The sequence below is a fragment of the Amia ocellicauda genome, chromosome 17, assembly GCF_036373705.1.
Source record: "Amia ocellicauda isolate fAmiCal2 chromosome 17, fAmiCal2.hap1, whole genome shotgun sequence".
NCBI lineage: Eukaryota > Metazoa > Chordata > Actinopteri > Amiiformes > Amiidae > Amia > Amia ocellicauda.
The window spans coordinates 14,358,563-14,373,173 of NC_089866.1; the positions used below are offsets into that span (position 1 = coordinate 14,358,563).

General features: G+C 45.3%; 3 protein-coding genes across 4 annotated transcripts; 1 reads left to right on the forward strand and 2 right to left on the reverse strand.

The window, feature by feature from the left end:
- The first annotated feature begins 157 nt into the window (after window positions 1-157).
- On the forward strand, window positions 158-8,098 carry LOC136712940 (hepatic lectin). 2 transcript variants are annotated; one of them, XM_066689772.1, is made up of 7 exons: window positions 158-371; window positions 2,541-2,627; window positions 3,999-4,076; window positions 4,167-4,265; window positions 6,738-6,877; window positions 7,035-7,156; window positions 7,320-8,098. In XM_066689772.1, coding segments are annotated over exons 1-7 (684 nt in total). In that variant the 5' UTR covers window positions 158-370; the 3' UTR covers window positions 7,477-8,098. The 2 variants fall into 2 exon arrangements, with proteins under 2 accessions (XP_066545869.1, XP_066545870.1); XM_066689773.1 differs by lacking the exon at window positions 158-371 and adding an exon at window positions 677-881.
- A 705-nt stretch (window positions 8,099-8,803) lies between these two features.
- LOC136712972 (phospholipase A2, minor isoenzyme-like) lies at window positions 8,804-10,531 on the reverse strand. Its single transcript, XM_066689845.1, has 4 exons — window positions 10,109-10,531; window positions 9,786-9,933; window positions 9,242-9,375; window positions 8,804-9,075 (listed from the first exon to the last, which is right to left on the reverse strand). Exons 1-4 carry the CDS (start codon window positions 10,302-10,304, stop codon window positions 8,957-8,959), a joined length of 597 nt encoding a protein of 198 aa, XP_066545942.1. The 5' UTR covers window positions 10,305-10,531; the 3' UTR covers window positions 8,804-8,956.
- Window positions 10,532-13,068: 2,537 nt separating this feature from the next.
- Window positions 13,069-14,544, reverse strand: LOC136712600 (phospholipase A2-like). Its single transcript, XM_066689264.1, has 4 exons — window positions 14,340-14,544; window positions 13,910-14,066; window positions 13,446-13,573; window positions 13,069-13,335 (listed from the first exon to the last, which is right to left on the reverse strand). The coding sequence occupies exons 1-4, from the start codon at window positions 14,386-14,388 to the stop codon at window positions 13,211-13,213; spliced, it is 459 nt and encodes a 152-aa protein (XP_066545361.1). The 5' UTR covers window positions 14,389-14,544; the 3' UTR covers window positions 13,069-13,210.
- Window positions 14,545-14,611: the final 67 nt, after the last annotated feature.

A 14,611-nucleotide genomic window follows, 5' to 3' on the forward strand; every position in this document is an offset into this window, starting at 1 on the left:
TGGGTACAACTAGTTCTATGAAAAATTGTATATCAATAAGAAATGCCTTACATGGAGTTGTTTTTCTTAAAGTGTATGTGTGCTACAAGGTCTGCAGCTAAAGAGGAACTAAAAGATCGCATATGCCAACAAAATGTATATATATGTATGTGTATTGTGCCTCATGTATCGCCAACGTGACAGTCTGCCTAAACTGTCTATACCCCAGCAACACAGGTGGAGCAGACCCTCTGGACATCTAAAACTGCCATCCTTGCCTCTTCAGGAGTGAACAGAAGTGTATGTAAACTTCTCTGATCAACGCACTCTACCTCTCCAGTCTGAGTTATTGAAGGGAAACTCCCGGCTGGGCTATTGCTGCCATTTCTTCAGTAAGAATTCATATTAATATTCTGGCCTAACTCTATTAATATGTCACCACAAAGTGGATAGACAGCAGTAGATTATGAAAATGTGAATATGAATGCTCTCATTACTTTTTTCAGCTATTGAAAATGTTTCCATGTTCTTTTTTTATATTTGTTGTTTGCAGCTCAGGGCCACCTTAAAAATTGAATACACACACACACTCAAACTCACACACACATTGACAAACTTTTCTTTCCACAAATTATTTTCTTTCATCAGCTCTTGGCACTCTGTCAGTCAGCTCTGTTCTGAGTCAGAATGATTTGGGAGCAAAGGACACTTTGAGAGAGAGAGAAAGAGAGGGAAAGGGAGGCAGAGAGAAGGAGAGAGATAGAGAGAGAGAGAGGAAGAGAGACAGACAGAGAAAGACAGACAGGAAGACAACACAGGACACAGAAGCAACAGGAGACAAACAGGCAGGACAAGGACAGCAGCCCAGAGGACACGGCGCAACTCAGATACTTAGGGGGCAGGTGAGGAGTGGAGGTGGTCAGGGGACACTGTGCTGAGAAAGAACTGCAGCGTACTCTCTCAGACACAAGGCCACAGAGTGGTGTGGTCAGTTTGGTCAGTGAAGTCAGTGCAGTCAGTGTGGACAGTGCAGAGACAATGCAGTGAGGTGTATTCTCTGGGTGTTAGGGTGAAGAGTGTCAATTGTGCAGACAGTGTGTTCTGTGTAGTCATTGTGTGTCAGTTTGTCAGGGTGGACAGTGTGGATAGTGTGTACAGTATGGCCAGTGTACTGGTCATTCTGTGTCAGTATGTGTGTGTTTCAGTGTGTTCAGAGTGAGACATGTCTTGCTGCGTTGTTACCCAGGCCTGGCCAGTCCATCTCTTTGCAGAACTGAATAGAAATGTGATTTTTGCTCAGATGCTGCTGGAGAGTAAAGTCCAGCGGCAGAGTTGACAGACCCAAGCTGACCGAATGGCCTCTCCCTCACTGACCACAGACCCCAGACCCTACAGCACAGGCCATTGTATTAGGGTGTGTATGTGTGAGTCTGTATAAGTATGCATTAGTGTGTGTTAGTGAGTGTGTGTGTATCAGTATGTATTAGTTAGTGTGTGTTAGTGAGTGTGTGTGAGTGAGTGTGTGCAGGTTTTCCTGCTTTATGGGGACTTAATTTTAGGTTACAAACTGGTAATTACAAGGTTATTATGCTATAAATGTGACTTGTGGGGACTTGTCTAGAGTCCCCATGAGTCAAATCGCTTAAAAAACATACTAAATGATGTTTTATTGAAAATGTAAAAATGCAGAAAGTTTTTTGTGACTGTTATGTTTAAGGGTAGGATTAGGGTTAGGGGACATAATCTATAGTTTGTACAGTATAAAAATCATTATGTCTATGGAGAGTCCCCATAATAATAGCAAAACAAACGTGTGTGTGTGTGTGTATGTGTGTCAGTATGTATTAGTGAGTGTGTATTAGTGAGTGAATGTGTGTGTGTGTGTGTCAGTATGTATTAGTGGCTGTGTCTGCCAGTCAGGGGCTACTGTTGGCAGTGTTGACTGTGGGTTAATGATCAGCAGGTACATGTTGGCTTGGCTGTTCCCAGGCAGTGTGCTCTCCTCTGCACTGTTTACACTGCTCCCTGCCCCCCTCCTCCCCACCCCCCGAGCACTGCTCCCTGTCAGAGCCCCGGGGCTGCCCAGAGCACTACACAGCACTCACACCATCGCCATGGATACAGGGCCCTGCCAGTGCGTGACAGACAGCAGCACCAAGCACACTGCCCTCAAGACACACACACACACAAACAAACATGCACAAATTCACAGACACACACACTCTCTCTCTCTCTCTCTCATGCGCACTAATACACGCACACTCAAACACACACACAGACCGAAAACCTCAGACTCTTCAAACACTCTCCACATTCCTGCTGACAGCGGGGGGGTTGGGTCCCAGGCGGGAACAGCCAGCCCACCTGCATTCCAACATCTGACCAACAGCAGCAGTTCCTGCAGCACAAAACACTGACAGCCTGACAGCCTACTATACTATACTATACAATACTATACTATACTATACTATACTATACTATATTATACTATAGTCTACTCAGCACTCCCTCTCTCCCTCTCCCCCCCCCCCCCCCCCCTCTCTCTCTCTCTCTCGGGACAGTGATGGACACAGAGATCAACTATGACCAGTTACAAAACTCAGAACTAAGGAGTCGTCACTATGACAACAGCTACTTCTTCCACACAGGTGAGCCTGTAGGACCCCATCTGCAGCAATATAAACACCACAATACAATATTAGACAGCATGATATTTGACAAAACAACAAAATATGACACATGTAGTGACAAAGAAGTAGATATTATAAGTTTATTAACAGCTGTATTTCTGTACAATTTGCTGTGGCTGTTTGGGGATGTGGCCACTTCTCTCCCTCTCCCTCTAGTGAGACTGGTGTGAGGCTGCAAGGTGATAACTCTCCAAAAGCGAAAAGTGATTCTCCCCAGTGAGCAGAGGCGCAAATGGGGTGACCAGGACAAGAGCCCCACAGCCAGACAGCCTCCCTAGCCCGGTGCCAGCAGGGATTACTGCCCCACTCTCTGATCACAACTCTGTCAAATTAGGCTCTTACAGCTAGTGGCCCTGTCCAGAGCTAGGGATGGACGCACAGCACAATAGTCAATGTGCAACAAACTGTTATACAGTGAATGCTGGTGATTTTGCTGTGGAGGCATTGCCCAACAAATGCACAGTGGGACGTCCTCAGATTGCATCCCACTAATGAGGAAGAAGCCCACATGGAAGAGACCACTGCTGCCATGCAGCTATCCATTCCCACTTTGGGGATAGTCTCCTGAAACCCGGCGTTAACATTTGACAACTATAACCTGTGCGTCTTGCCAAGCCCCCTGCTGTGGAAAGACCTGCTGAGAGGAAGCCAGCTGCTCCACCGCGTCTAACAGAGGAACCCCTATGCTCTTCCTTATCAACCCCCACTACCTAGAAGAATTGATGCTGTATTGAAGGCAAAGGGTGATCACACCAAATATGGATTTGATTTAGATTTTTCTTCTGTTCACTCACTTTGCATTTAGTTAATTGATAAATATAATCTATTATCATGTCTACTTTTGAAAGCATTCTTACTTTACAGCATTTTTTTCACACCTGCCTAACACTTTTGCACAATACTGTATATATACATAGCAATATATTTTCATATTCTTTATGAAACTTATCTATATTTGTGCGTCAATTTCTAGCCATGTTTCATGTAACCTGCACCATACTTCCTATCAACCAGGTGCTGCTGTAGACCGTGTCTGAATGGATATTCAGTATTTGTCTGTCATATGTATTGCAGGTTTGCTACATCATATCTTGCATTTGTTTAACAATAGTGATCGCTAATATATTTTCAATAATTTGAGCCCTATTAATACAAATACATTAAATAATGTATTCTATCAATAATCATCAACAAAATATTATATTTAAAGTATTATAGGCACAACACAACACAGTGCATATTCTGGAATGACAGAGTCTAACTCTTTCCAACCTTCACCTTGTCTCACCTCCCCCCCCACTGCACTCCCTCTCCACTCTCTCCCTGCAGGCCGGCGCTGGGGCTATGTGCTGTACAGTGGTCTCCTCGCCCTGCTGCTGCTGCTGCTACTGATCACTGGACTCAAGTGTGAGAAACACACTGACTACAACACTGATCACACTGACCATACTAAAATACACTGGTTCTAACAATGACTCCTCTCTCCCTCCCTCTCAGTTTCTCAGGTGCAGCAGGAGGTCTCAGACGTCAAGCTCCTCCTCCTCTCAATTAAGAAATCCAAGCCTGAGAATCTGACCACACTTCTCGAACACTCCAGTGAGTTTTGACCAACCATAGCACTCAATTCAAACAAAAAAAAGGTTCAGTTGCATGACAAAGTGACATTGGTATTGCCAAAGCTTTCACATAGAGCTCCAGTGCTCAAGAAAAAGGGCAAGATGTTGCATTGTACAATGTAATCAGGACTGCATGTAGCAAGGATGTGGCTGTTATAATGGGGGATTTCAAGTTCCCAAACATAGACTGGGAAATCCCGGTTGGGACTACAGAAGCAGAAATAGAAATGGTTGAGATGGTAAATGACTGCTTTCTAACTCAGTTTGTCAGGGAACCAATCAGAGAGAGCGCATGCATTGATCTGATCTTTTCAATTGACCAAGATAGAGTCAGAGGGATACTAGTTAGTAAACCAATGGCAAACTGCGATCACAATATGGTTAGCTTTGAGGCATACTTTAAAAAATCAATGACCAAGTGTAAAACCATGGTCTACAATTTTAGAAAAGCAAACCCTGAAGGTATGAGGCGCACTTAGAAGAGGTAGACTGGAGCACATTGGATACAGAGTCAGTTGAAAATGGATGGTTATATTTTAAGAATATACTACTTGAGGCTCAGGAGAAATTTGTACCAAAACTTAGCAAATTGAGGACCAAAAAACAGTGGCCAAAATGTTTTAATAGAAGTATGCAAAAAAAAAATATCAAGAGAAAGAAAATGAGACGAAACAAAATACAAAGAATATATAGAACTGCAAAGAGGTGTTAAGAAAGGGATCAGGAAAGCAAAGAGGGAAATAAAAAGAAACATAGCTAATACTAATGCAAAGAACTTTTTTCAATACTACAACAGCAAGAGGTCAATAAAGGAGGAAGTGAAACAGATAAAGTGCAAAAATTGAAGAATCTTAGAAAATGAACAAGATGTTCTAAATGAGTATTTCACAGAGGTTTTTACAAAAGAAAAAACAGATAACATGCCACAGGTTAACAATCAGTCCAGTCAAACCCTGAGAGAGATCAGGATAAATGAGGAGGAGGTACTAGAGGGACTAGCAGAATTAAAAACAAACAAATCACCTGGGCCAGATGGTATATTTCCAACAGTACTTAAAAATATGAGGGAAATTATTTATAGGCCGCTAACTGAAATTTTCCAAATAACACTTAGAACAGGGGATGTGCCAACTGACTGGAAGACAGCAAATGTCATACCAATCCACAAGAAAGGGGACAAAACTGATCAGTTATTCAAAGGGACTTAGGGAATATTCAGCTGTGGGCCGACACCTGGCAAATGAAATTCAATGTGGACACGTGCAAGGTATTACATGGAGGCAATACAAATTTCCACTATAATTACATTATGGGAGGAATAGACCTGGAAGAAGTAACGCATGAGACAGATCTAGGAGTCTACGTAGACTCCTCACTTTCCCCATCCAAACAATGTGGTGACGCAATACAAAAGGCAAACAAAATGTTAGGGTATATTGTCAAAAGTGTAGAATTGAGAACAAGGGCATAATCTTCAGACTGTACAATGCACTAGTTAGAGCTCATCTGGATACTGTGGACAGTTCTGGGCTCCACACTTCAAGAAGGATATTGCTGCTCTAGAGGCAGTTCAGAGGAGAGCAACCAGACTTATTCCAGGTCTGAAGGGAATGTCCTACTGAGAGACTGAGGAACTGAACCTTTTCACCCTGGAACAGAGGAGACTACGTGGGGACTTGATTCAAGTCTTCAAAATCATGAAAGGCCATATCAAATCAGAGGAACTTTTCCAGATCTGCAGGGACACACGCACCCAGGGACACAAATGGAAATTGGGCTTCAAGGCATTCAAGACGGATAACAGGCAACACTTCTTCACACAGAGAGGCGTCACAATCTGAACAAACTCCCCAGCGATGTGGTTGAAGCTGAAAACTTGGGAACATTCAAAAATAGACTGGATAGGATCCTTGGATCACTCAGTTATTAATGGACACCAAACGAGCACAAGGGGTCGAATGGCGTCCTCTCGTTTGTAAACTTATGTTCTTATGTTCTGATGGGGTGCAATAGATAAATACATGTCTGAGAGTGTTAGCGGCTCAGTATTTTAGGAGTCTTTTATTGTTGTCCGGTACTGATCCAGGCTGTAGTCCCTCTGCAGGCTGCGGTGGCACTCCCATCTTGTGTTGCTGTAGAGTGTCTTCATGCCATTTCCCGATGTATTCAGCTTTCATTTCCTGGGCAACATGGTTGATGTTGGAGCCCATTGTTCATGCACTGGTTCTGACTCTGGTCGCTGAAACGCTGTGCCAGGGTGCTGAGGGCGCTCTGTCTGGGGGCATCACTTCACATTGCAGTGCTGTGTGGCATTCAAAGTCTCTCTCTTTCTCACACACTCCCCCATCAAATTTTTCTCAGAATCTGATTCTGTCTTTCCCCTTCTTTAACTCTGTCTCTGTATCTCTCCTTCTTTCCCTCTCTCTCACTCTGTCTCTCTCTCTCTGTGTAGGTGAGTGTGCGGAAGGCTGGGAGCAATGGGAGAGAGGCTGTTACCTGCTGTCCAGTGAAAAGATGAACTGGCATAACGCAGAGGCTGCCTGTGTCGAGCAGGGAGCACACCTGGTGGTCATCAACACTGAGCAGGAGCAGGTGAGCAGGGAGGAGGCGAGGGGTGAGCAGTCAGGAGGTACAGAGGAAAGGTTTGTGCAGAATGAACAGATTAGCTGGTATGTATATATGGAGCAGGTGTGTCTGCAGTGGCTACCTGTCCCTCTCCCCATCTAGTATACTCTCCCTCTCTCCTCAGCATTTCTTTGCCAGCTGGCTGGAGAAGCTGCCCAGACAGTCCTTCTGGATCGGGCTGACGGACAAGAACAAGGAATCTGAGTGGGAGTGGGTGGATGGCACAGCCTACAACGACACCCCACAGTAAGAGGCGGGGTGTATGCTAGGGAACCAGGGAAGTGGGGGTAGGGACTGTCTCTACCCTTCTCCCCCTCTTACCAGTTCTTCTCTCTCTCCCATTTTCTCACTCTCCTTGTCTCTCACTCCCCCCCTCTCTCTCTTTCTCTCTCCTTCCTGCCCTCTGTAGTTTCTGGGACGTGGGGCAGCCCGATGACTGGGAGCATGTGGGGTTGGCGGGCGAGGACTGCGTGCAGTTCCACAGCTTCTCATTAGAAACTGCCGACTGGAACGATGGGCCCTGCACGACACGGTCCCGCTACGCCTGCGAGAAGCAGTTGCATTAGAGCAGAGCGCCCCTTGCTACCTGGGAGCTGCACTGCCATGCACAGCTCCCCCCGCCTCACTGCCAACACAACACCACCACAACCCTGTCACAAGAAAGAAAGAAAGAAAGAAAGAAAGAAAGAAAGAAAGAAAGAAAGAAAGAGATCATAATACACATATACAGAATCTCCAATAAGGCCTCAGTTAAAGTCAGACCTTCCACTTCCCTGTAACCACCACACTGACCCTTTTATAGTTGAGGATGTGTCTAACTCCTCCGCAGCTAAACCATTAGAGAAAGAGACCAGATAGATAGTGTTGCACAGTTATTCATATAAAACAGAAAACAGCACAGTACAGTTTTATTATTGCATATGAGTATATAAATAAATAAAAACATATTTATGTAAATACATAACCTAGAGAAGCACATATAGAAAATACCAAGACAGGTTTAACACCTCCCTCCACAAGAATGTGCTCTTCCCAACATGTATATGCACTGGCATCCCTGCCAATATAGAGTACAGGAGACTTGTGAAGCTGTATGTATCGGGAGTCTCCTGTCGAAGTAACTTTACATATGTTATAAAACGTGAGGCTTTGTTTTAAATGAACAAACAATAACATTTATCCATTAAACCTTTGTTCTGTCTTTATATGAAACTTGCACCAATGAAGGTGTGCACCCCATACATCCTGCTCGTATTTACATAAAAGTAATAACAATGGTTTCTGTAATAAAACAATTGCTCTGCGTTTGTCGCCACACTAAATCTTCTATCTTCTAACTATACACAAATTATTGCATATCATTGAAAAATGTATGTAAACTACCTGTTCATACCTGATACATATTTCCCTATGCACGCTTTATGCATGTTTTGTACGCGAGCATAAAAGTATAGAAGTCCATCTTTTAATCCTAATCTCTGTAGAGAGGGAGCGTAGACTAAAGCTGCTTCGTCACAAACAAACACAACACCTACACAAACACCATCACAATCCCAATGCTCTGTGCAGGGAGTTTTGTGCTCAGAATTGTAACAATGTCAAGTGGTTTGACTGCCAGGGAATGACAGACTGATCAGTTCGCTAATGTAACATGAGTATGTGTCGGGTAATATTGCAGTGTAATGTAAGCATGCCTGATGTGTAATATAAAATGAAACTGAATAAACCTACAGAATATATTTCAGACAGACAGACAAACAGATGGGCGGACAGACAGACGAACAGTTAGATGGCTAGACAGACAGGGTGAGGGAGAGAGAGAGAGGAAGAGGGAGGGTGGGTTGGAGGGAGAAAGGGTAAAGGAGGGAAACACTGCAGAGCCACTGGTTTGTGCTCAATGGTTTATTGTGATTATATAAACCCAGCCCCAGCCACACAGCTACACAAATATCACACAGTACACACTGTCAGCAGGACTAATAACTTAACACAGACAGGGAGGGGGCAGTGACAGTGCAGGAGAAGGAGGAAGTGCCGGAGGGGGGGTCACTTGCAGCGGTCACTGGGCAGGTTCTTGTTCTCCTCGCTGTACCCTGCAGTGCTGAAGCATAAGGCCGCCTGTCGGTCACACTCACAGATAAACTTCTCACACGGGTCATTGTTCTCTGAGAGAGGGAGAAGAGATCAGTGCAGGTTTACAAACACAGAGCTATAGTGTCTTGTGTTGTGTTTTTGTGTTGTGTTGTGCTGTACTTGTGCTGTGCGCATTAGGGTATTTTGTGCTCCAGGCAGGGGAGAGCTCCACAGCGCCCCCTGTTGCACCAGCCCTACCTGAACAGGTGATGATGTCGTTGGGGTCATCGCAGGTGTAGGAGTAGATCTCAGTGTAGGGGTTGTCAAAGATCGGCCAGCAGGAGTTGTGTGACATCGCAGCATTGTAGCACTTGTCATGTATCTCACAGCACCTAGACATGCAGACACACAGAGACGCACAGAGACACAGACACACAAACAGAGGGGCATACAGTGAGACCCACAGACAGAAAGAGACATGCACACAAGCAGAAAAACAGAAATACACACAGAAACATAGAGAGACAGACAGAGACACACACACACAGAGACACAGACACACAAACAAATGGACATACAGTGAGACACGCAGAGATAGGGACACAGAGACCCACAGAGAGAAAGAGACGTGTGCACACAAACAGAAAAACAGAAACATAGAGAGACACACAAAGGCACACACAGACAGAGAGACACACATAGACACACACACTGCGTAAACTTTCACAGCATCTCTCCCTTTCCCGGTCTCAGCTCTAACTTGCTGTCTGCCCCCCTCTCCCTCTCTCCCCGTCTGTCTCACTTGTCCAGTTCATCCACAGGTGTGCCCGAGCCGCCCAGCCCGCAGTAGCAGCCATAGTCAGCGAAGTCGAAGGCCGGCCAGCTGGAGGGCATCACACACAGGATCATATTCCTGAACTGCCACAGAGCACGTTGGTTATCACATAGCACTAAGAGATAGATAGAGAGAGAGCGATGTCAGGTGCAGATGTCAGGTGTCAGGCAGATGTCAGGTGCTGCTGGCACCCTCTGCTGGTGCTCTCCTGTCACTGCAGCAGCAAGGACACAGATACACAGACTGGCCAGTTCGGTGTCAGAGTGTCAGGGGATGATGTCGTCTCTCACCAGCACACAGCACGGCGCTCAAGATCAGCAGGGTCTTCATGATGCAGGCCTGAGTGCAGCAGAGGCTCAGAGGGAGAGACAGCCCTGGACAGGGGCTGGGGGAGTTTATACAGCACTGCGGCCTTGAGCAGGGGGGCGGAGACACACAGATAAACACGGGACAGGTGGACAAAACACACACATACACACAACACATGTGGACCCAACTCACACACACATGTACCTTACGTGAACACAACACATACACAACACATGGACACAACAAACACACACACACACTTTGCTATGACAAGCTCAGATATACAACAGATGCATATCAACATGGATACAATGAACACACAAAAACGATAAACACACACACACACGCACACAGCACGAAGTGTGCACATGCATACAGCAACACAGATGTGCAGCTCCAGGCACACAATCGCCCCCCCCAGGGAAGTCATAGCCCTGCTCTGGTATTTTTGGCTGTGGAAAAAAGAGTCAAAGGCCGAGGCTGAAGGCCCAGATAAGACAGCAGGGAAACACTGAGATAACCAGCGCTGGCCTTGGGCTGGGGGTGCTGATCATGCAGGGACCCAAGGGGGTGAGGGGCCAAGATTGTAATGACATACAGATTTTCTCAGAAAAACCCTACAGTTGTCCTGTATGGACAAGCACCACCCTCTGTGGTGTGATCATCAATAAACTCAATGACAGCGACAGTATTTCACTCTGGTCAGGACGGTGCGCTGGTCATCTCACACACAGCCCAGCTGCATATGCACAGGTCTGTGTCACTGCGCCCTGTCTGCACACCCCTGCAGGCCAGGGGAAGAGCAGACTCCTACTCACACTACTACTACTATGTGATGTCATGTTGTAGCATTATGATGGGTGTATTTTGATAAGAGCATTTTAGCCCTGAGCTGAAGCACTGATCTAAACAAGACCTCTCCCCCCAAAGTTATCAGATTTCCTTAACTCATCAGCTGGGAACTGGTTTACATCAAAGTGGCAGTCTTGGGAGGATGGCACCGAGAATGGGCCAAATAGCTTGGAATCCTGCTGTGAGATGTCTGGGGAAAGGGGCCTGTAGGTAATAAAAACTATTTGAAGTGGACGAGAGCCGAAATCCTGACACAGAGCTACGAACCCGGGCCAACCAGCATTTCCAAAAGATGGCATGGATTGACATCAGTCATAAATCAAGCCCCCCTCCAATAGGACACTGGGGGCTGAAACCGAAATCCAATCTCACAAACTCAAGAACCAATCACCTATTGATCTGACAGGCGTATAAAGGGCAGCGCACGGCATCTCTCTCTCTCACTTATCTGAACCAGTAACTCGCTGCCACAGCTCAACCTGTAGCTCTGTTGCCAGAACCGGAACCAGAAACCAACCAAGTCTTTGCCAACAACAGAAGAGTTAAACTGTGAGAAGGAGATTGAGTCGTACGAAGAATTCTTTTAAAGGACTTTATTAAATAAAGAACTTTACAGACTGCGCTGCCCGCCTGTGCCCACCTGATCAGTGGAGTTTTACAGCTGGACAATTGACTAAGTCGACTGTATACGAAAGTGTTCAGTCATTTAAATAGCTATTTGAGTCTTAAGAAACTTGACCCTTGGAACCAAACAGGGCCCTGGTTTCCTCAAAGACTTTGTCTTCAAGTAACTACGGTGGAAACCCTGCTTACAAAGAAGATTTTGTGCACATCCTTGGAGCCTTCAAACCAGTGGAAAATCTGTTTGGAAAAGACTGTTTCGTGAAACCCCAACTTCCAGGTGCATCGACTGAGTGGAAGTTCTTGGACAAAGCCGAACCGGACTGCCTTTGTTCCAAACCACACGGACCTCGTGTGCTGTTATCTGAGCCCGAAGCCAGAGAGGCCTCTCTGTGACGAAGTTCAGATAAGTTTAACAGTTTGGAGTTTGTGATTCATGACATTTGAGAAATCAATTAGAAATGTTAATCTGTGATTCATAACTCTAGAATGTGTAATATCATTTAGTTTTCTTAAATATAAATGTGTGTTGCATTAAACTGTTTTGTTGACAATTTTAGAAATAAAATCTGTCAACGCCGAGAAATATCTTCTCATTCCTGTTTAACTGTTTTAGTCTGAAATTAACACACGTTAATAGACATTAGATTATTGGTGGCCCTGCCTATCCTTAATCATTGAATAATAATCAGTTAAGGGAAATTGTGGTAACAAGTAATGATAGGATCTTTCTTGGCACCTAAACGTAAATGAGACTGATATATATATAATGAGAAGTTACCTGACATAAATACTGACCTGCGTAGTTATTTGATGTCCGACTAACAATACTAATGAGAGACTCACCTTCGTCTTACTAACTGGTATTGTAGTCAATGTGTTTATAACCTTTTTTGTTTAACGATTTGTGTTATCATATGTAATTCCATGGTCTTTGATTTGGTCACGGAAGTGATTTGTCTTTGATTTGTTGATCTAGAGTTGAATTTTAATTAGTTTTTCCCTTTTGTATAATTAGTGTAGTGCTACATTTAGTCTTTGTTTTTAATAAATTTGACAATTTATATTTTTCGGAATTGGTTTCTGCGTCCAATTATTATGGAAATTGAGTTCTACAAGATTCCAGAATTCGTGATAAGGTGATACTATAAATTCACTTCTTTAATTGAAATGTGTAAGTGTACCTTACGCTACAATGTTATAACCAGCTTTACACACTTCGTGATCAACGTCAAAAACATAATCTTCGTTGCTACCCTAATGGTGTTTGTGTTGCCAGATAACTGAATTAGACAAACTCATACCAACAGCAAAGCAATATGTAATGCAATGCAATGCAGCAATGTGTGTATACTATACTTCAGTGTCCTGTAGCATGGTAAAAATATACAGTACACTTATCATATTTGACCATGTTTTACAGTCACTGAGAGAGACACAGCATCAAACAGGTTTGTAGTGAGGCTATCAGACTTTATTGCATTATTGTCCTAGTTCAGCAGGACAGGGGAGACACTGGTCAACACACTGCCACCACAGACTGCAGCAGATAGGTGGAGAGGAGGGGAGAGACCGTGCAGAGGGAGAGAGGGGTGTGGGGGTGCAGCACCTCAGGCAGTGCAGCGCTGCCGTTTGTCTAGGTTCTTGTTGCTGGGGTCGTAGGTCGCAAGGGCAAAGCAGTGGGCGGCGGCTCGGTCACACTCGCACACGGCCGCCTGGCACTCATCATTGGAGCCTGAGGGACAGAGACACTGCTGGCAAACTACACACACACTCTGTACTGCAGACACAACACCACACTTCACCACCACACCCCCCTGCAATGCGGGCTCTGTGTGAACTCACTGGTGCAGGAGACCACCTGTGCGTTGCAGCTGTAGTTGTACAGTTTGATGTAGGATATGTCCACCAGGGGGCGACAGGCGGGCAGCTTGTGACTCGCCCGATAGCAGAGGTCATGAGTGTTACAGCAGCTGAGAGACAGATTGGTTTTATTTGGTAACATTTGTGGTAACTTGGCATGTCAATAAAGCTTTTTGAATTTTAAATTTAAACCGATAGAGAGAGAAAGGACTAAATTAATTAAATTACTGTACATTTATATCGATATCTGCAATTGAAACATCTGTGCGTGTATATACACACACTTTCCAGTTATTTCATGTTTGCCCTTCATTTATGTGAACTGTTCATGCCCATAAAGCTTGAATTGAACTGAAAGTGAACTGAGAGAGAAGGCAGAGAAGGAGAGAAGGTCAACCAACCAATACACTAACCCCACCCCTGGCTCCCTCACCTGGCTCCCTCACCTGTCCACAGTGTCCACGGGGGGCCCCTTCCCCCCAAAGCCACACCAGCAGCCATAGTCATTGTAGTCCAGCGGATTGCGGGATGGCTGGACGCAACTGATCATCTTCCCAAACTGCCAGAGTGCTCGGGGAGGGGGGGCGAGCTGCACCCCACTCACTGCGCCACAGAGGGAGCGAGGGAGGTGGAATGAATCAGAGACAGTGAGGAAAAGGGTTAATTTACACACAGGCAATGTGAAAATCTATTTGTTCTTGGCCTTGGACTCAGACTCCCAGAGTAAAAGAGAAATAAGCAGGAGTGTAAGAAGAAGAGTGTCACAGAGAAAACAGAGACACTTCAGGACAGAGAGAGAGAGAGAGAGAGAGAGACGCACACACACACTCTCAGGGACAGAGAGAGAGAGAGAGAGAGAGAGAGATGCAGTCTTACCAAACAGCAGAAGCAACAGGAGAGAGGCAGCACGGATGACTGTGTCCATGGTGAAGATTGAGGGAGCAAGTCTGCCTCACTCTGCTTATATACACACACAGTACACACTCTGTGTACACACACAAACACGTTGTACACTCACTACACTCTCACATTCACTCAAAGACACACTGCACTCACACTGTACAGTCTCATGGCCAGGGGAATGGGGGAGCAGCTGGGAGTTTCCAGTCAGTCAGCTGTCCACTTCTCAAAGCCCCCCCTCCCCACAC